This window comes from Galeopterus variegatus, unplaced genomic scaffold (genome assembly GCF_000696425.1).
Source record: "Galeopterus variegatus unplaced genomic scaffold, G_variegatus-3.0.2 Scaffold3343, whole genome shotgun sequence".
NCBI lineage: Eukaryota > Metazoa > Chordata > Mammalia > Dermoptera > Cynocephalidae > Galeopterus > Galeopterus variegatus.
Genome location: NW_007729454.1, coordinates 23,165 through 44,067, shown reverse-complemented (window position 1 = coordinate 44,067; position 20,903 = coordinate 23,165). Strand labels below are relative to the sequence as shown.

The 20,903-nt window shown below is 42.2% G+C and overlaps 1 protein-coding gene across 2 annotated transcripts; it reads right to left on the bottom strand.

Moving 5' to 3' along the window:
- Positions 1-6,218: 6,218 nt before the first annotated feature.
- DYRK3 (dual-specificity tyrosine-(Y)-phosphorylation regulated kinase 3) lies at positions 6,219-15,959 on the bottom strand. 2 transcript variants are annotated; one of them, XM_008584710.1, is made up of 3 exons: positions 15,878-15,959; positions 13,921-14,032; positions 6,219-8,025 (listed from the first exon to the last, which is right to left on the bottom strand). In XM_008584710.1, the coding sequence occupies exons 1-3, from the start codon at positions 15,952-15,954 to the stop codon at positions 6,451-6,453; spliced, it is 1,764 nt and encodes a 587-aa protein (XP_008582932.1). In that variant the 5' UTR covers positions 15,955-15,959; the 3' UTR covers positions 6,219-6,450. The 2 variants fall into 2 exon arrangements, with proteins under 2 accessions (XP_008582932.1, XP_008582933.1); XM_008584711.1 differs by lacking the exons at positions 13,921-14,032; positions 15,878-15,959 and adding an exon at positions 11,579-11,659.
- Between the last annotated feature and the right edge of the window lie 4,944 nt (positions 15,960-20,903).

Here is a 20,903-nt window from a genome sequence, read left to right as displayed (position 1 = left end):
AAATTTTTTTTTTTTTTTTTTTTTAGTTTATTTATTTATTAATATTATTCTTTTACATTCTATGATATTGTCGTGGAGCAGTTGGTGGGGAGGGAGAGAGGGGAGGGAAAAGGAAATAAGGTGGGAGGAGGAGGAAGGTGGAAGGTTGAGGCCTGTGGCACCCCCCTCGTTCCTGCATGGGAGACCAGGGGGCTTCCAGCGGTGTCTTGGTCCCTGCTGGGATGGGTGCAGATGTCAGGGGGTGTGGCTGAAGCCCTTGCCCTGGCTACCGGCCCAGCTCAGGAGCCCGGGGCACTTCCTGCGGCTGCTCAGTGGTCCTCACTGCGTTGGTTGCTGGTGATGCTTTGGATGGCTAATTTTGGATACTAGTGTTCTGAGGGGGGAGCAGCAAGAGCCACACCCCTGATCTGAAATCACGCTGGAGAGATCTCAGGGGTAACCCCATCTCTTCTTCAAGGTCAGAAACGGAGGGCAGTGAGAGCCAAGTAGCTCGTGGACAGCACATCTTCTACACCTTTCATCCCTACCATCTTTTCTCCTCCCCCTGCTCAGAACACAACCTCTTACTGCACGCAGACTCAGAACAGCCTCAGACTTGGTGAGTTTTCTCAAACCCATTGCCTGGCTTTTGTTACATTCTGAATGTATGGTCTGCAATGCTATCAATGCTCCCTATCCTTGACAAATGCCCAAATGCCCCTAGAATGCTTTTCGTTTTATTCTTTCCACACAGCAGTTACTCAATAAGTCACTGTTGACAGAATGACCAACAAAGGCCTGTATGGACAGGTTTCAGAAGAGCACAAGTGAGTTTAGTTTGGGCCAGGGCTCCACCCTGGGAATGATTAAGAATTCTCCACAGTAGTTCAGATTGGGTGGCCTGGGTCTGCTCCTCAACAGCCAGAGGCAAAGGCAGGGCTGGGCAGCCTCTGAAAATGCTTGTGCTACGGAGAGGACAAGATCAGTCCTTAGCATCATCAGCACAGTCTAGCTGCAGTCACGTCTGGTTTTCGCCTCTCAACTGATGAATTCCTTCCTAGACAGTGAAAAGCCATGGACAACACACCTATGACCTTCACTGCCATTTCCACTGCTTTTTCTAACCTCTTATCAGTTTTTGTCTTATATGACATAAAAAACCATGGGAGTGTCCTTGCTTGAGGTGTACTTCATCGTGGGCAAATTTTAATTGCTATATTGCAGGCTGAATATTCTAAAATCTGCCTGGCCTATAGAGTTCCTCTAGCAGCAGTTAATTTCTCTAAAGTGCAGTTGCTTCGTGTGAATATGGGAAGGTCCATTTCTACCTTGAGGCCATTCTCCCATCAGGCAGAAAGCCTGTTCAAGAATCCAAGGGACAATTGAAGAGTGACAGAAGACAGTCCTCAGTTCAGCGTCAATCAGCTCCTGTTGCCTGGGCAACAGTGGCTCAGGGCCTGGTCAGAGCAGGCTGGAGCAGAGCTGCCCAGGGCCCCTGAGAACACTGCTTCCCCTTCCTCCCAAGTGCTCAGCTCCCTCAGGCTTTAAAAGTTATCCTACAGACCAGGGCCTCCCAAACTTCCCAAATAAACTGCATTCCTTGAAGCTGTTTGTCAGGCCTCATTTGTAAACGAAGCTTGGGCCCCAGGAGGGTAAATGTGCTGATTCCTGATGGGAGAGCTGATAGGGTGCCCAGGGAGATGCTCCTCCCGGAATACTTTTCCCATTTTCCTTCTTCCACAACAGTGCTAGGGCTTACAAACCAGGCTATGGACAGGAAAGCTCTGGGCACTAAACAGAAGTATAGGCTGAATCTATGTCAGGCTATTTGTCTTCTCACTCCTCTTCCCTTCCCAATATTTCATTTATTGAGCATTTTATTTATCTTTGCCATCTTTACATCAAGAGGCTGCACCTGCAGCACAGTCTTAATTATCAGTGACTGGTACTCACCCACCATACAGGGAACACTTCAGAGATGGCACTCGGGTCCTGCTGGGCCAGTTCTCAGCCTTGGTTTTGAAACAATCACAAAATGCTAAAAAATTCTCAAAGCAATTCATCTTTATTTTTTAAAAAGCAAACACCCCAAAATAAAAAAAACACTGACTCATCCATGCCAAACTGCACTTTCCAGAGGAAGCGTGTCAGCAGACTCAAATGAACAATGAAAGAATCCCATGACATTGAAGTGATTCAAACCTGATGCTTTAGAGGCTGACATTCTAAGCGGAAATAGCCACAGGTCAACATTTGGCCTGATTTGAGGCTCTCCTTTCTTTTTAGTCTATCAGTGTGGGGGCAGAAGAGGTGAGAATCTTTCTAGTCTCCAGTCAGGTAGGTTTCTCCTGTTATAGAAACATATTAGCATCTGGGCTTGACTTAGCAGGGTGAGCTATATTAAGAATCACATCCTGCTCCTTCTAAGTCTAGACCATGTATTTGTAGCTCTGGCTTATCTCAGGGGTTATGGATTTCAGGGACAGGGACATTTTTAGTCCTTACATGGATAGGTTGGCTGTGACTCTTAGCTTTTCTCATTGTAGTTAACAGGAATAATTTGACAGTCACTTGAAAAGGATTGCCTCTAAACACGTTATGGCTGAAGGCCAGATCTAGGAGTAAATTCTTTTAATTCTTGGGCTTTGGGAAGTATAGGTTGAAGCTGAAAGTGGGACATGTTGAAATGAGGATATTAAACATATTATTTAAAACTGGGAGGCTGACAGATTGATTTGGTGGTGAGACTGAAGAGATGAAGGAAAATATGTTTTCACGGGTCCTCCTGGTTCAAAGGATAAGTACCTACCTTTAATTCTCAGAGACAAAGCATACAGAGGCAGTATAAAACAATCAGTCACTTTTCCAACTTCTGTGTTAATGACACCAAATAACAGAGATGCAAAAGAAATAGTTAAACAAGAAAGAGTTTTCCATGACTCACTGAAATAGTATTCTGTCAGGAAAGCTTAGAACAATTTATCAGCTGCTATCTAAAATTTAGCATTTAACTTTAATTATGCCTAGTTGAAAATTAAGCAAAACAGAAAATGTTTTAACACGATCAGCTGCTACAGATTGGAACTATTTCAGTTGAAATTTTTATTTAATCTTTTGTTCTGTTTTTGATCATGCAACAAATGCTATTCTTAACAGATTAAATGTCATGAAAACTAAAATGTAATGACATTAGCCAGCTAAACCATCTGTCCCAAACCCCCTTAAACACCTAGGAATGAAACACATTAATACAGTCTTCCTCGTCCTTCACAGAGCCCCTGTGGGACAGAAGCAGAATCCTAACATCAGAGTTAGGGGATGGTTACATTTTTCTTTTCGTTATTCTCAAGGTAACTGTGTCTAACACTGAGCCAGAAGAAAGTGGCCTCACATAACCCTAATCTGATAAACCTTTCCCCAAAAGAAGGGATCAGAGATTGATCAAGCCCACTCCTGGCACTTGGAAGGAAATGAACTTCCATCATCTGCACAGGATCGATGAAGATCAAAATGTGTTAATTCAGAGCATCATAAAGACACGGGCCTGCCCTTTGAAGCTTACATTCTAATATAAGGAAAAATCATGGTAGCACATGATGAATAAACAGATCAATCACTAGGAGGGTAGAAGGTATGAGGGAGTCTAATGAGATGAGCAGGTATTAGCTGGGTTAGCCAATTTCCCGAATTGAAGGACATGACTTTAGAAATGAAATAAAAATTCCAACCCAACTCTTTCACTGTGTCAATAACAATGTAGAAATTCAGTTGATTTTGTCAATTTAGAAATCAGTAAGTCAACCAACTTGACCTATTTAACTGAAATGACTAGAAGAACAAAAATGGCTAAAGAACAATCCAGTAATTGTGACTAAGACACAGTTTGAATCTCTACACTAACTGATCCAATTCAGTCAGTCACTGATGACTGGGCACAAATCCAAGGGAAAATTTAACAGTGGTTAAATAAAGGGGGCACAGGGTGAGACTCTCAAAACCACAACTTGTCCCGGTACCTGAAACTCACCCGTAAACTTCCTGAAGACCATCTGCACAACCAACACCACATTTTAAAGCAGCCCACTCTCCCGAACTTGAATCAACCCGCAGAAGACAGGGATGCCAACTTGAATGAGTGTGCTCTGCGTCACTCTTCAGGTTGCCAAATTTAGGCAGAAACACATCCATACCCCTTCCAGAGCTTTCTAGAATCTGTCTACAGGGTCCTGGCTTGTCTATATCTTTTCACTCGGCCCAGTTTCAGTAACCTCATAGTCCACTTGATACACAGAAACAGAGCACATGCCAACCTCAACCACAGGCTCCTTTCTCTCCTGAGTCCAGACACAGTGCCAGCTGACCAAGGAGGTGTCTCAGAAAAACACAAACATCGAAATCCAGTGTACGTTATGTGTTTGGGGTAGCAATCCTTTTAACACAGTTGGCTTAAGAGCAGGTCTTCCACACTGATAGCAACATGCAAAACAAGCTCAACATATGTTCTGTCTAGATAACGCAGGTGATTCTTAAACTCCTCCAGAAAGTTAGAGAATTCAGCAGAAGTTAGAGGGATCTAAAGGAGTTGTATATTCCACAGCTTTCTGTAAACCAGGAGTAAAGGAGATAATTAAGATTTTAAATGATCCAGTTTCTCAATCACCAAAAGTACCAAGACTTCCTCCTCTTATAGAGGCTGAGGCCTGTTTGAGCTGTTCCCTGCTATCTGGCCCTTGTGCTTGGGAGGCTGAGGCCACACTCTGAACATTTATGCTACTATCAGTGTGGCTTGTTCATTCTCCTCACAGCCTGTACTGTGGCAATCGGGAATACTTTTGGATAAGGCAAAAGTTAAATAATAAGCCCATGGCATTTTTCTTCTCTCTTCTTGTTACTATGTTGTCCAACAGAAGGAATCTCCTTCCAGTCTTATGGAGTTTACCGAGACTAAATTCTAGAACAAAAATGGAACTGGATCATTCTGAGAACTATGTTGTAGAAAGCAAATGCTCTCCTCTAAGGAGCACACGTTTAGGACAGAATCTGGGCAGACTTTTGTTTTGGAGGAGCATGGAAGTAGAGGAAGGGACAGGAAAAAACTAGAAAAATAGCAGCAGTGAGTTACTTACTTACTGTCCCTTCTCCACCTATCCAAGTAAGACATTTGGCTAGCAACTAGTTTTATCAGCTCTCACTGATTTAAATCTTAGCAGAGAAAAAGAAAGGCAGTTGAACTGAAGAAAATTAGGGAGAAAAAAAGGGGGAAAATGGATTATCATCAGTTTCTGGATTTTCAAATAAAGTAGTTTACTTCCTATAACTGAGGTTCACTCAGAATCTAGGGAATGGCCTTAAGTTTAAGTGAAAGTGGGAAAAATGTGGCACATTAAGGTAGCAGGCTGCTGGAAAGAGAGAAGGAAAGGCGTTTAAATTCTAGTGAGGTTTACCTGATAGTGATCACTTCTACATGGAAGAAACTGCATGAAAATGCAGCAAGTGGGCTGGTCCATGGAGGACCAAGAAGTTGGGGAACCACAGTTTTCATGCCAATCCTACCTTTATCACTCTGGGTCATTTGGGGCGAAGAGGCTGATTTATCTTCCTTGGAGATGGGGGAGGAGGGTTGCGATCCGTTGCCGGACACGGAAAAAGACAAAAAAAATAAAAATAAAAAAAAAAATAAAAAAAATAAAATAAAATAAAATCCATATCTTGTAAGGTTATTTGATAAAGATAGAAGGGATGGGAGAGGAAAGAGGGAGGGATGCACATGACTCAGTTTTAAAATCCATATCTTGTAAGGTTATTTGATAAAGATGTCTGTAAATGCTTTGAATGCCCAGGAAGCAAATCAGTGGCAAAATAATAATGATAACAACATACAATAAAAATACCATGCATTAGAGAATTGGAGGGAAGAGGAGAGAGTCATTGAAAGGAGTGACACCAAAGGTCCAGGTGACCACCCACTTGCTGGAGCTCCTCCACCCCATATTCTGCTAGCCTTCTCACCTAAAATGAGCACATGGAACGGCTGCTGGGGCAAGAGATCTAGCTTTGGCTCTCGTCCACAACTACCACCACATCCTACATCCCCCTCCAGAACAGATGCTGAGGGAGACTAGACGTGAGGAGGAGTCAGGATATATTGAGAGAAAATATATCTTGAGAGAAAAGAGTTTAAAACCAACAAAATAATACACAGGTTGAAGTACATCTGACAATAATAACAAAGATGCACCGACCTATAAAAAGTCATTTAATGTACATTCCAGATGGCCAATACAAGCTGGTTAGATAATTAGCCCTTGAAGAGTGCTTTTACAGTCATATAAAAATGTTTTGTCCTGTTAAAAAAGAAGTCTAGTCTAACACAAACATAGCCACCAATAGGCTTGCATTTCTTTTCCATTTGCAGGTTTGCAAGATAATTAAAAATGCATACATATACATCTCTGAGCATACTGTTATCTGTTAGCTAATCAGTTTTGGCAACACACTGCACAGAGGTATACCACCACTGTTTTCTGACATTAAATTAGCTTTAAGCTTATTGGCTATTCCAACAACTGGAGGCAGCTTGGAACCCAGTCCCTGGAAAGCATTGGTAGGATTTACTACCCGTTTCCCTGACACCTTGTCTATGGTCAGAGGTCTGGGCACAGACTTGCTAATCCAAGGGTGTCTTAATGCTTGAGCTGGGGTCAGGCGGGCAGAGGGGTCCCAGTGAAGACATCTTTTCAAAAACTCTATAAACAAGTAGTCATCACACCCTTTCAGTGCTGTCCCCCAGTCTTTGCTGCCTGGCGGGCCTCGCTTTTTACCCCTATGTGAGCGACCCCCCGCAAGCACAACCCTCCCATCTGCCTGAGTAGTCACAGAACAGTAGCGAGGTAGGCCCTTGGAGTTAATAAAGTACTTGGCACGTTTGGATTGCTCCAGAAGTTTTGGTGGTGGCATCCCTAAAAGCTCCATCATGCAGGCCAACTGGTCTCCTTCATCCTCTCCAGGGAAGAGAGGCTGTCCTGTTAAAAGTTCTGCAAGGATGCAGCCAAAACTCCATATGTCGATAGGCGTGCTGTACCGGCTTCCTAAGATGATCTCTGGAGCTCTGTAGAACCGAGACTGGATATACGTATAAAGCTTCTGGTACTCGAAACAGCTGGATCCAAAGTCAATGACCTTGGTCGCACTGCGCCCATGGTGTTTCAGGAGAATGTTTTCTGGCTTCAGATCGCAGTGAATGATCTTATTTTTGTGAAGAGCATCCAAGGACTGCAAGATGGACTGAGCAAACTTGCGGACTAACTGGATGCTAAAACCCTGAAACTTGTTTTTTTTAATTAGCTCATAAAGGTCTATGCTCAGCAATTCAAAAGCCATGCACACGTGGTTCCGGAATGTGAAACTTTCCAGCATATGGATAACATTCATGCTACCAGTTTTATCCTGTTTTTTAAGATGCTCCAAGATCCGGATCTCCTCGGCTGCCTGGCGATGGAAGCGCTTTTCATTGCGCACCATTTTCAGTGCCACGTACTGTCGCAGTTTGTGATCATAGACCCGGGCTACCTGCCCAAAACTCCCCTTGCCAATAATTTTCAGCACCTCATATCGATAAGCTAGATGGTCTCGAGGCACATGTATATAGGCCCCATCTGCATCATCGTACCCCCCATTATTGGGACCATCAATGACTCCATGTCTTTTTTTGGCATTGGGACCCACAAAGTAAATTTCTGGGTAATTGATGATTTCCAGCTTCTCATAAGCAGTGAGGTGGTGTTTATATTGCTTCAGTGCTTGTTCTGGAGTCAGAGGCATCACTTTGGGTGCTTTGGATGAACTGCTGGATTTTACTGCATTTGAGCTATCTGAACTTTTATCCTGAGGAACAGCAGGAGAGCACTTTTCAGAGTCGCTGATGCCATCTGACTGAAGCGTATCAGGTCTTCGGTTACCAAATTCTTGAAATAGCTGTTCCACCTTCATCTCACTTCCATTCAGAAAGTGCTGAGTATGATCTCTTGTTAACTGCTCAGTGGTGATCTACGAAAGAGAAAAAAATGAATATAATGTTAAAGTCACCAAAAACACAGGAAGGATGATAACAGACCCTGCCTCTGACTGAACAAGAAAACAATGTCCAGTCATGTTTATTTTAAGTTTAAAATGACCGAAAAGGAAGAAAAGATAAAAGCAGGAATCTAGATTTGTGTTATATTGATCCTCAGACTCCCTGAGTATTATGGCCACCCTGATCTCCTATAAGCACATATGCCTTGCTCTGTTCAAGACAAGACGGTCTTCTTACCGTCCCCTACACATGGTAGGTTCCTTCTTTCAGGCATGTCTCTGTACTGAGAATCCTTTCATCCCCCATCCACTCAAATCCTACACCACTTCGAGGCCCGATTCAAGTCCTTTCTCTTCCAATTAGCACTACTCCAAACCCATATTAATTAACCTCACACCCTAACTGCAGCTTTTCAAGTCTGTATCATATAATTTGGCGTCTGGTTATATACACACTGTCTTACAATGTTTACTAATTTTTTCAAGTATCTTCTCAAATCTAGAAGGCATATAGCAGGATCGAAATAATGAATTTTAAACTATTCTGTAAACAATAAAGTACTATTAAGTGACAGAGGTAGGATTTGAACCTAGGACCCTTACCATTAATAGAACTCAGCACTAGGTTCTCCTGGAACCTGTACAGATCTCTACTAGAGAGAGTCAGCTAAATGCTGACTATGGCCTGGAATCAACCAAGGTCTTGTCATCTACTCCCAGGTCCCCATATAAATTATTACAGCCTTCTCACCCAGTTCATCGAATCACAAAAGTTCTAAGCCCGAGAGAACTCTTGAGATCACCTGGGCCAATTCTTCGTGTATCTTCTGATAAATAACACTGAGAATGCAGGGCCCCTGGGGTGCTTCCTGTAAAACTCTTCAGCAGCAAGAGCCCATAGGGTAAAGGAGTTTAACCTTTACTCAGATTCTTTTTCTTTTCACTCGATTTTGCTTAACCTTTTCCTTGAAGGAACAGTAACTCACAAAAAGTTCTAGTTACTCCTCTGAATTGCAACAAAATTCTTTGAATGAAGATGGAGGAAAAGTAAATAAAACGTCTAAAAAAATATTAAGAAGAAAAGAGTAACTATGTGAATGATGGATACGTTACTTGGCTTGACTATAGTAAACACTGCACTACGTATATCAAAACATCATGTTGTATACCTTAAATATACTCAATTTTTAAGAAAAGAAACAAAAGAAAAATATTAAGAAGTGGCTAGAAAGAAAAAATGTTAAATCTGTTGTTTTAAAAAAAGTCTGGTGTACTTAAAACAATATCTGTTGTTCTCAATGGACCCTGAAGAATTGTACCCCTGATCTGTTTAATAATATCTGAAAGCCTCTAGGATCAGGGGCAGATAATTCCAGATGTACTCTAAGCTACAGTTATAATCTCTAAATATATAAGTTAAAAAGTAGTCAAACCTTTACAAAAATTTTAATAGAATCTAAGCAAACCAAAAATTATATGTATATGTTAGCAAAAATAGATGAGTAATAAAAAGCAGTAAAATAAAAATATAAACAAAAAAAGGATGAAAAAAATGTAAGTGTTGGCATACCTCAGACCACCCCTAATCTAGTTAGTTATAAAAGTAGTACATTAGCTCCTGCCTTCTCCTGTATGTCATTTAATCAATTTAAATATGTATAGAGCACTTACAGCTTCCTGAGGAATTACGTAATCCTAAACAGAAGTGAAGCAGCTAGTTCAACCGTAGCCATCTCCTGTATGTCATTTAATCAATTTAAATATGTATAGAGCACTTACAGCTTCCTGAGGAATTATGTAATCCTAAACAGAAGTGAAGCAGCTAGTTCAACCGTAGCCATAGCTTAGCATTTCGTTTTAAAATAAAGAAGTGTTTTATGTGGGTTTTATGGGGGGGAGAAAACCCCCTTTCAATCAACTTGCTATCCAATTTAACGTGTTACCCCTCCAGGTTAGCTCAGGTGGTTAGAGCACAGCCTTGTAATACCAAAGACAAGGGTTCAGACCCCTGTGTTTTATGTGGGTTTTATGGGGGGGAGAAAACCCCCTTTCAATCAACTTGCTATCCAATTTACGTGTTACCCCTCCAGGTTAGCTCAGGTGGTTAGAGCACAGCCTTGTAATACCAAAGACAAGGGTTCAGACCCCTGTAACAGCCAGCCGCCAAAATAAATAAATAATAAAGAGACAAGATATGGAATGGGTATAGTCTCTTTGATACCAAAATAGAGAACTGTCACCAGTCAACAAAATAAATAGGCCAGCCTAAGTACCTTGTTAAAATGAAAATATACAGCTATTTTTCTTATAAGTAATTAAGTCAAATAACTAGTCCCGTTTTTAGGGATGAGAAAACAGAAGCAGGTCAGATCCACCCATCCATCCAATATTCACCTGGACATTTAGTGTTCACTATTTAGCACCTGTGCTAAAAACACAGGTGTTCTCAAGGAACGACAGTCTATTAGGGAATAAATTTCCCTGACTGAACTGAGAGAAGAATTACAATTGTTTGGTTTTGGTTAGAGTTACATAACAAAAACAAATATCCATCCATCCAATATTCACCTGGACATTTAGTGTTCACTATTTAGCACCTGTGCTAAAAACATAGGTGTTCTCAAGGAACGACAGTCTATTAGGGAATAAATTTCCCTGACTGAACTGAGAGAAGAATTATAATTGTTTGGTTTTGGTTAGAGTTACATAACAAAAACAAATATCTGCATGCATCTTAGCCAGGATTCCTTAAACTGTTTACTACCTTAAACTTTATTTTTATTTATTTATTTGTTTTTTTAAAAGATGACTGGGAAGGGGATCTTAACCCTTGACTTGGTGGTGTCAGCATCACGCTCTCCCAAGTGAGCCACGGGCTGGCACTACTACCTTAAACTTTTTTTTTTTTTTTTAATTTACAAAGAAAAAAGGTTTATTTGCCTCACAATCCTGGGACAGCTGCATCTGGTGCAGGCCTCAGGCCTACCTTAAACTTTAATGCATCTAAATATGTACTGCTAAAGTCTTTGGGACACATCCTGAAAACACAGGAAGTCAGCAGGCCTGGGTTGGGGTCCTGGCTATACTAATTAAAAGCTTATATCCCTGAATGGGTTACTCTATCCTTTCATAGTCCCAGTTTCTTTATCTGTAAAATATGGATAATAACTCCTACTTGCAGGATGCTGTGTGAATCAAATTATAATTAATAATATATGTGAAAGACCCTCACAAACTATAATACATACTTAAACTATTGGTTACAATTAGACAAAATTTTCAATATATTAAGGTTTAAACTCCTATACACCCCCCACCTTCTCCCTTTGATTTTCTCTTCTGTCTGTGGTGGCGTCCTCCCATCTCCAGCTGGTCTCCCTCCACCACGCATCTAACACTAAATATACCTTCCACTTATGGAGGGCCCCCACAACAGGCCTCCTCTTAGGATGCACAAGAACACCTCACCCACTTTCTCCCCCACATAAAACCCACTTTCAACTTGCTATACAATTTAATGTGTTACCTCTCCAGGGATATTTGAACTTTAACAGAAGATCAATGCCTTAACCCAAAAGAATGCCTCTCTAGGAACTGCAGTCATCAGTGACGAGCTGGTGGGAAAGGTCTTTGTGGTCCAGGGTCCGACCCTGGGAATTTCACCTACTCTGCCTACATGTAAGGCTGTGCTGGCTCTGGAGGTCTTCATTTCTGTTTGCGATAAAGAGAGGGTCTCAGGTACAGAACATCAATAAGAACAGATATATAACAGAAATTTAAGTTCCATAGAACTATTACCACAAGATTAAGGATGCCATTTAGATTTCCTGACTCATGGTTTTTCCTTAAAGTAAACCTAAATCTCTCTCCCTGCAAATTAAGTCTGACTTTGCCCTCAGGAACTACACAGAAGTGTCCAAATTTCATGAAATTTGCTCTTCAGATACCTAAAGGGGGCTGTCCTGCTCTGCCCAGGCCATTCTCCTGCACGTTTGCCTTTCTCATCACATCCTCTCACCTCTTCCAACATGTGTCAGGTTCCCTAACTATCCTGTTCACATCCTCAACATTGTATGCCTTTATCTCTCTCTTAAACTGTAGCTTCCAGAACAGAATACACTCCTTCGGGTATCGTCCACTATGGATTAACAAGGTCCAAATCTCCAGTGAATTTGGAAAATTCCAGGAAGGAATTTTTCTAAACAGGAGGGGTTCTCACTTTCACTTTTTCTTTCCTTTTCTGTAAATAACTCAAATGCTGTCCTGAATCAATTATATATCAATTCTGCTGTGCTATAAATAACACCTTCCTTCCATTGTTCTAGGAGAATCTACAATGTTCACGCATGTTAAAAGTATGATAGTTATAAAACACTGTATATGAGGATACTGCAGAAAGTTCCTGGAAAAATAGAATTAATGGCATTAAAAAAAACTACAAATCTTTCCATGAGCTTTTTGAAGACCCTTTGTATTTCTAATCTAGGGTTATAATCAAAATAGCCAAGCAATGTCTACGATCAATTCTATCAAATATTTTGCTAACCATGTAATTATATCCAGAGAAACAGATAATGCCAGACTTATGTTTTATTTCTTAAAAATACTTCACATACAGTGTCAATTTGGAAGGCTCATGGTGTTTCAAACAGAATCTTCTACTGTATTAATCAAGTCTTAAAGATTATATTGAGAAATTTAGAAAGAATATCCTTCTCATCCAGATATAAAACACTACCCTTTCCCCAGCCCCCAACCCTAAATCCCTGCAGCACAAAATTTAACCCAATAAAAGCCTATGGGCAGATGATTTATAGTTTACAATGAGAACGTAAGAGCATCTCAAATAAACAATGAAACTAAAAGAGCAGCCTAGAAATCTGATGGTCAAGACAGGAGTTCTTAGAGGTTTTTACATACTAAAGAAATAAACTTGCAAAGAATGAAAAGAAATCCTACTGCACTGCAGAAAGAAGATTCAAAATAGGATGGCCAGCCATCCAAATAATTTTAGCCCATGCTTTGTGATATTACTAACCTTGAAAAAGTGGTGAAAAGGTTGATTTAATAATAAACGACTGGTAAAAATTTGGGACTATGAAAAAATACAAATAGTTTTTCCCATATAGAAACAATTTCAAGTCTTAAACATAGGATTACTACAAATCAATCAATTCAATTATTCAATTTGTTCATTAATTACATAAAAATTTTAAGGCAAAGGATAGCGTCTCCTTGTCATGGAACTTGTCCAAACTCTGTTCTGTCTACTACTCTCTATATGCTGAGGAAATATGAATTAATTTTATTATTATCTTAAGTAAAACAGTGTCAAAAGCTGTGTCTCAGTTCCCAAAATGATTAAATGCATCAAAAACCAAACTGTACTGTTCGAGTTTTATTTATAACCTATAAAATGGTTCTCTTTAGCACACTAATAAGCTAGGACTGCATTTCTAACTTGCAGGGAAAAAATCTGCAGACCCATAAATTCTGGGATATTTTCTGTTCCTTGTTTTTGTTAAAAGGAGCTTTTCTAATACCATGTGTATATCATCCTCTATAAAAATAAGCATTACCTACATATTATTTTATTACATTATTATACAAAAGTAGCATATTATTTTTTTCCTAGTGCCATATATTTATCCCAGTGGAAACTGAAAGGAAAAGGTAGGTTCCAAATCAAAATCATTCTGAAAAGCTAAACTTAGACAACAAAAACTTATTTCAAAGTCAGGAGAAATCAAAAGGATACAAAAAAGAGTCTGGGTGACCAGTGATATATGTAACTGCACCTTGAGCATTAAGTAGCATTTCCTTCTTTCCCAGACAATTAGAGAGCAAAGAATGACTTCCTTTACTTACATTTAGTCTTCTGGGTAGAGCTGGTTCAGAAGGATTGCAAAGTACATTTGAACAGGGTGGGCATTTGGTTTCATCTATCATCATGAAGGTATCATAGACACCATCCCCCAATCTAGTAAATAGGATCACAGATAAAATCTGTCAGTAACTGAAGAATACAAATTTGTATTTCCAAAGTATCCTGTGTCTTAACTGCTTCATATCTGCTACAAAGAATACTTAATAGAAATAAACGTCTACACTGCATTTGGCATAAACTGGGCTATTTGGCAGAGGAATAGAGGAAACCCAAATATTTTTTACCTTTTTTTTTTTTGTAAATAAAGGAGAGCATTTCTAGGTTTGTAGTTAAAACATTCTTACTTTCTGAATGTTGTTTAAAAAAATAGGGACTATCAAAGGAATCTCATTTAACTTATTATTTGAAATTGAAGGCTAGTTTGAATCTGCAGTGCAAAAACCAGAACAGGAAAAAGTGACAGATGATTAGTTTTTCAAAGTCAGAGACTTAGATTCTAATCTCACTCTCCCACTGGCTGTACCACCTCGCCCGCTGAACCTGTTTTCCACGTGTTAATGGGAAGAATAGTTGCAGTCTACACACTTGTGGGTCTTACAGGCAAGAAATGAAAGACTTTTTTAGGGCTGTCTTTACTTATTTACTTACATCTATCTACCTATCCTGTAGAAAAACACAGCGAATAATACAGCAAACACTAAAGGAATTCTCTAGATTACAAAATGTACTGAATTTCACTTTTGTTCCCAATTCAGTTCCTGGTGGGTGGTGGAGGCAAAATGCTGAATGATTAAGGATCTTATCTCTGTTCTTTAACACTGTGTCTCCACCACTTTAAGGAAACACAAAAGATGGAGAGGATTTATTTAATCCACAAGATGGCTCTGAACAATGTATTTCACCGGCTACCAAGAACATGGACTTCCCAGTTAGACTCAGCATTTCACTGTATCATTTTATATGAAATACTATGAATACAGCAGACCCATGTTGCACGGGAAGAATTTTTTTAAAACGTCTTTTAAAATATTCTGGAATATTTTAGTCGCCTTTAAAAACTGTTTTGTAAAACTATTGCTAGTTTTCTTGATTGGTGTGTAATAGGGATGAATAGGGTAAAAACTAAAATAAAATAAATTTTAAAAACTACAAATGTTCTTTTTTTAAAAACATGCTCACATTCTGATAGAATTAACAATTTATCTTTAACAGAAAATTGCTGTTTTCTGTTAAAACAAAAACCAAATGTTCGACAAAAACCAAATGTGACCGACCCTTTGTCGTCAGCCTGATAAAACAACCCAACCGGGTCAGGCGATCACATTTACAGACCGAAGACCTGCCAAGATTTCCTCACTAACAACCAGAGATCAACCACCGGAAGTCTCCATGCAAATGAAGCGGGGGAGGGGCTCCCTCCTGTCCATTTAGGCGTAAAATACAAGGCAAAGTAGAGAATCTCTCAAAATAGGATCCGGAGAAAGCGCTACTCAGCACCGCCCCTTACCGCCGACACCTCCGAAGCTAGACCGCACCCCTCACTGCAAAGCCCCAAGAGTTCAGCCCTTGGTCATCTGCTCTGAGCAACAGGGCTTCTTGCAAAGGCATTGCTCCCTGGCTCCCCCAGTCTGCTAAAAAGCCCCACGTTTTCAGAGTTCCTTACCATATACCCCAGATCAAGGGCTTCAGAGAGAATCCAGGGGTGCAAATTCTTCTTCCTCTAACACCGCGCTAGCCCTCTCCCCTCTCACGAAGGGCTGGGGGTGGGGAGAGCTGATCGAGGGGAAGACGGGGCCGGTCCCAGGGAGGGGACCCCGCGTCCCTCGTCCCGGGGGCTCGCTCACCCTCCAGCCCAGGCCTTCCCCGCCCCCGACCTCGCCTGCCAGTGCCAGCCGCTCACCCGAGCGCCCCCAGCCCGCTTCCCCGCGACGCCGTTACCTCCGCTGCTGGGGCGGGAGCCCGGCTCCGGGCGGCCCCGCATCCTTCCGTCCCGGCCCGCGAGCGGTGCCTCCCATCCGCGTGCTCGGGACCGCCCACGCGGAGAGGGGCGGCGGTTGCGGTGCCTCCCATCCGCGTGCTCGGGACCGCCCACGCGGAGAGGGGCGGCGGTTGCGGTGCCTCCCATCCGCGTGCTCGGGACCGCCCACGCGGAGAGGGGCGGCGGTTGCGGTGCCTCCCATCCGCGTGCTCGGGACCGCCCACGCGGAGAGGGGCGGCGGTTGGAGGGTCCGGCGGGCCGCGTCCACCCGCGCCGAGACGGCTGCCTCCGGGACGCGACACTTCCCCAGGGACTGCAGGCTAGACACCGCAGCCCCGCGCGCCCTCGCTCGCACTGGTCCGGGGTGGGAGGGACAAGACAGGGCTGCAGGGGCGGGAGGGGGAGCGGTCTGGTCGCCTAGCAACCGCGGCACGCCCCGGGAAACGCCTCTGCGCTGCTACGCGCTGACGCACGGGGGCGGGGCCGGGGGCCAGCCCTCGGAACGCGACGCGCCCCGAGTTCTCTCCCTCTGGCGTCGGGGGTTCTAGGTGAGGGTCTCGCGACCTGAGCGGCCGGGGTCGCCGGCAGCGAGCTGGAGGCGGGGGCGTGGGGCTGGGGGAGCCGAGAAAGGCCCCGGGGAGGATTCGCGGAAGTAACAATTAGCGTCCGGTTTCTGTCTCAGAAGTCCAGCCCCCACTCCCGGTCTACTGTCTCTTAAGTAGCACATTGCAGTCTGGAGTTCTAAAACCTTCTGTTGTGTGTGAATTTAAAATGAATGAAAAAATATGGGTATTGTTTTAGACTTTCCCACTGCGGGGGCGGCCCACCAGAGGGTGATAAGTTAACGTAAGAAAGCAATAATAGTAAACATTTATTGACACTGTACTTGCACTTAAACGTCATTTTATTTAAGCTCAGGGACCATACCAGGTGCCATCCCTCTTTCACAGAGTTAACTAGGATCTAGAATTGAAGCTGGGGTTTGTCCTACTCGCCAGCAACAGCAAGCAACGGATGGTAAGGCTCAAAAAGCCGCTTTACGGATGAGGAAACTGAGGCCAGAGGAGCCGTGCTTCCTCATGATCATGTAGTGGCAAATCCTGAACTAAAAGTTTCATATGCCCAGTCTTCCTCCTGCGGCCCCTTGGAAGGCTTTTCCTGTCCTTTTTCTTACAATGTTTGTGCATGTGTTTTTTTTTTCCTTTTCTGAAAAGTTAAGACACTTCAGTAACACCGATGTTCAGCGCATTTCCATAGTTGGAACGAAAGTGAGAGGGAAGGAGGTTAAAACACACCGATACAAGTGTTGTTTTCTTGAGTGTGGCATCCAATCGGATTTTCAAAACCTACAAAGCATAGTCATCTGACCCTCCAGAAGAGAACCAAACGTTCTCAAAATGCCAAACACAGGCGCCACCTGGTGGGATTCATTGTCCCAAGTTAGCGTAGCACAGTCCCATAAATCTTAAAATGTCCATCCAAGGCTCATTTCCGTGTGACTAAAAGTCGTATCCCTGTTCTCAGGCCTTGAAGTGAAAATGGCCCTAAACATCCAAACTCTCTTCACTCTATACATTAAGAATCTATCGGTTTGGGGAACTTTACTCTTTGTGATCATTGCTGCTTAAGTCTATGATATAAATGTAAATGAGAAGATTTTCTATCATGACAATTTCTTTACATTTCAAATTTTATAACTAAGCTTTTCCTTTTGCTGCTCCCTCCCCACGTCCTGCAACCAGAGCAATCCTGCTTTCATAGGGGTTTGAATTGGTGCTGTTATGAAGCTTTTCTTTCAAGAAAAAGTTCCGTGGCAACAAAAATTTGGACTAGATTGTTGCCCAAGTCCCTTTCAGATCTAAGATTGCAAAATTCTATTAACTAATCTGTTTTTACTACTTATGTGGACACCTCAGACTATTTTACTGTCCTACATAGTGGAATGCGACTTGCCCACACAAGTTTTCTTATCTCATTCTGAATCACACCGCTCTTGAGAGGATTGCATCTCTGGTTTGTATTTAAGACGTATCTTCCAGAGCCAAGTCGAAGCATTTCTGCTCCTCTTCTTGCCCCTAAGGTGGAAAATACAGAGACCTACTTTGTCTTTAGACTATTGTTTTCATGGTCAATGGAGGGAAGACTCCTCCAGAGTACTGGAGCTTCATAAATCTCTGACCTTAGTAACCCAAATACTTTCTGATGTTTCTTCAAAGAGCCCCTGTTTCATAATAGTATGTCTGGGTCAAAGTCTAATAGGAGCCTCCACCCCCCACTGGGCAGCTGCCCTGTGCCCTGCAGCTCTTGAGCAGCTTCTGCACCATTCATGGCCTTTCTTTCCCTCCAAAACCCCATTCAAGAGTAATTCAAAATCACGATTATCTTTCTCCATGCAGCTAAAGCCAGATTTACCTACCATGGATTAGCCAAAAGTCATACAAAATGCCTGCCTGTCCTTTGAAGCCAGTTCTAAAACATCTGCAAAATAAGGAACCTGTAATAAACCCCAAAACCCCCAAAATGCAACTATTTCAGGATCTTCAAAAATTGTTGGAACATTCAGAATCTAATCACAGCAGTTTCAAATGCACAGATTAAGAAAATATCTGTGTGGCCGTACTCACCTGGAATGTCGTGATGAAACAACTGTTGGTGGGTTAGGTTAGGTCTGAAATCATTTCATTGCTATAACTTTCTTTACAGCAAGATGTGTGTCATCATGCACACTATGACATATACCTCACAAAATTGGAATGCATTTTTTTTTAAATCATTTGGAGAGAACCTATGAAACTTACTCTTTCTCCAAAGCTATATTGACTTCAAATTCACCTGCACTTTTGAAACTGACACCTGCTATGTTTCTCAGAAACACAGAAATCTAGCTCACTGAAACAGTAAAACCATGTCTTAATTTTCTGGCGCCTCAGAAAACTGTCTCTCTAGGGGCAGGCCCATGACTCACTTGGGAGAGTGTGGTGCTGATAACACCAAGTCAAGGGTTAAGATCCCCTTACCGGTCATCTTTATGTAAAAAAAAAAAAAAAAGAAAGAAAGAAAACTGTCTCTCTTCTGAACCTCAAGCACTTCCTGTTCTTACTCCCTTCCCTCTCCCATGAGATTTGAAAAGTGCCCCATTAATGCTTCTGAATATTGAAAACAACAAAGCGAACAAAAGCCCTGCCCACAGTACTGTACTACATTTCGCCTCTTCCAGTGCTGTAGACATTTGGTTCTGGGTTTCCTAAACTCTGAAAGTTGTCCTTATCGATCCCAAACCTCAGAAACACTTTTCTTTTTCCAAGATTTCTGCCATCTCTTTTTGCTTGCTTCTCCGGGGTCAGTATGATCGGTTTCTCCTGCGGCCCCTAACGGGTCATATGAAACTACGTTTCTGAACTCTTAAAACCTAGCTGGGACTCTTTCTAATCATCATTATCATTTGCTAAGTATTTATTATGTCCCAACCACCATCTGAAGTGCCTTAATATATTTTCTCACTTAAAACTTGCAGTAGTTCTGTGAGATAGATGTTATCCCCATCTTATACTTCAGAAGACAGTCTAAGAGATTAGTAAATTGCCCAGGGTCACCCAGCTAATAAATGTTGAACAGGAATTCAAACCCTGGTCCGTTTGATTTTAAGACCTAGTCCCTTGACTGCCTGTGTTCTTCCTGTATTCCCTGAGCCTGATAGGATAGCCCAACTAGACCACTGGACACTTTGAATTATGTGACATATAGTTTCTCTTTATTTAAGATTCTGAATGTGGTAAACAGAATAATTGTCCCCCAAAGATATCCACATTCTATTATCTGTGAATATGTCACCTTACTTGGCAAAAAGAGACTTTGCAAGTATGATTAAGTAAAGGATCTAGAGATGGGGAGATGTGCCTAGATAATCTGGGTGGGCCCAGTATAATCACAAGGGTTCTTATACAATGGAAGAGGAAAGCAGGAGGATCAGAGAAGGAGATGTGACAATAGAAGCAGAGGTCAGAGAGAGAGAGACATTTGGAGATGCTGTTGTTGGTCTTGAAGATGGAGGAAGTGGCCACAAGTCAAGGAATGAAGGTGGCCTCTAGAAGCTGGAAAGGGCAAGGAAACATTCTTCTCTAGAGCCCCCAAAAGGAACACAGCCCTGGCAACACCTTGATTTTAGGACTTCTTTTTTTTTTTTTTTCCCCTTTTTGTCTTTTTTCGTGACTGGTAACGGGATCACAACCCTTGGTGTCGCGCCCGCACCGTGCTGAACCAGTGAGCGGACCAGTCTCTATATGGGATCCGAACCCTCGGCAGGAGCGCTGCCACGCTCCCAAGCACTGCACTCTACCGAGTGCACCACCGGGCCGGCCCCAGGACTTCTGACTTCCAGAACTGTAAGATAATAAATTTGTATTGTTTTAACCCATAAGTTTGTTATACTTCCTTACATGAAAGCGTAGAAACCTTGTGTACTATAATAGATTAAACATAGCCACATGTTTTTTTGCAGCAGCCCCCATCAAGTGGTAGACCATTTTCCCAGTTCTTGAATCTTACTGGCCATGTGCCTTGTTTTGACCAATAAAACGTGATGGAATTCGTCTTGTGTGATTTAGGAGCTTAGGCCTCTGGAGACTTTATAGCTTCTGCTTTTGTGCTCTTAGAAGCTGCCACCATGTGAACAAATCTGAGCTGGATTTCTGGAGTCCTCGGCCAACACCCACTGCCACACAAGTGAGAGAGGCCATCCAGGCAGAGTTGAGTTGCCAGATGACAGCAGCCACATGAGAACCCCAAGCAAAGACAGCCGAAGAAACACTTGGCTGAACTCAGCCCAAATCAACAGCCCTGTGAAAAAAAAAGAAATATACATATTGGTCTTTGCCCGCAGTACATGGCACACAGCCCCTAAAACCCTTATAATTTCTTGAGCAACAGGGGTGCTAGGAGAATCTTTTGCTCTAATGTTTGGTCTTTGACCCTGGTTACTGACATAGA

Coding starts and splice junctions, on each gene's coding strand:
- DYRK3 (XM_008584710.1), bottom strand. CDS start 15,954: ATGGGAGGCACCGCTCGCGGGCCGGGACGGAAGGATGCGGGGCCGCCC. Junction 14,033..15,877: donor CTCCCGCCCCAGCAGCGGAG/GTAACGGCGTCG, acceptor CCTATTTACTAG/ATTGGGGGATGGTGTCTATG. Junction 8,026..13,920: donor CTCTACCCAGAAGACTAAAT/GTAAGTAAAGGA, acceptor TCTCTTTCGTAG/ATCACCACTGAGCAGTTAAC.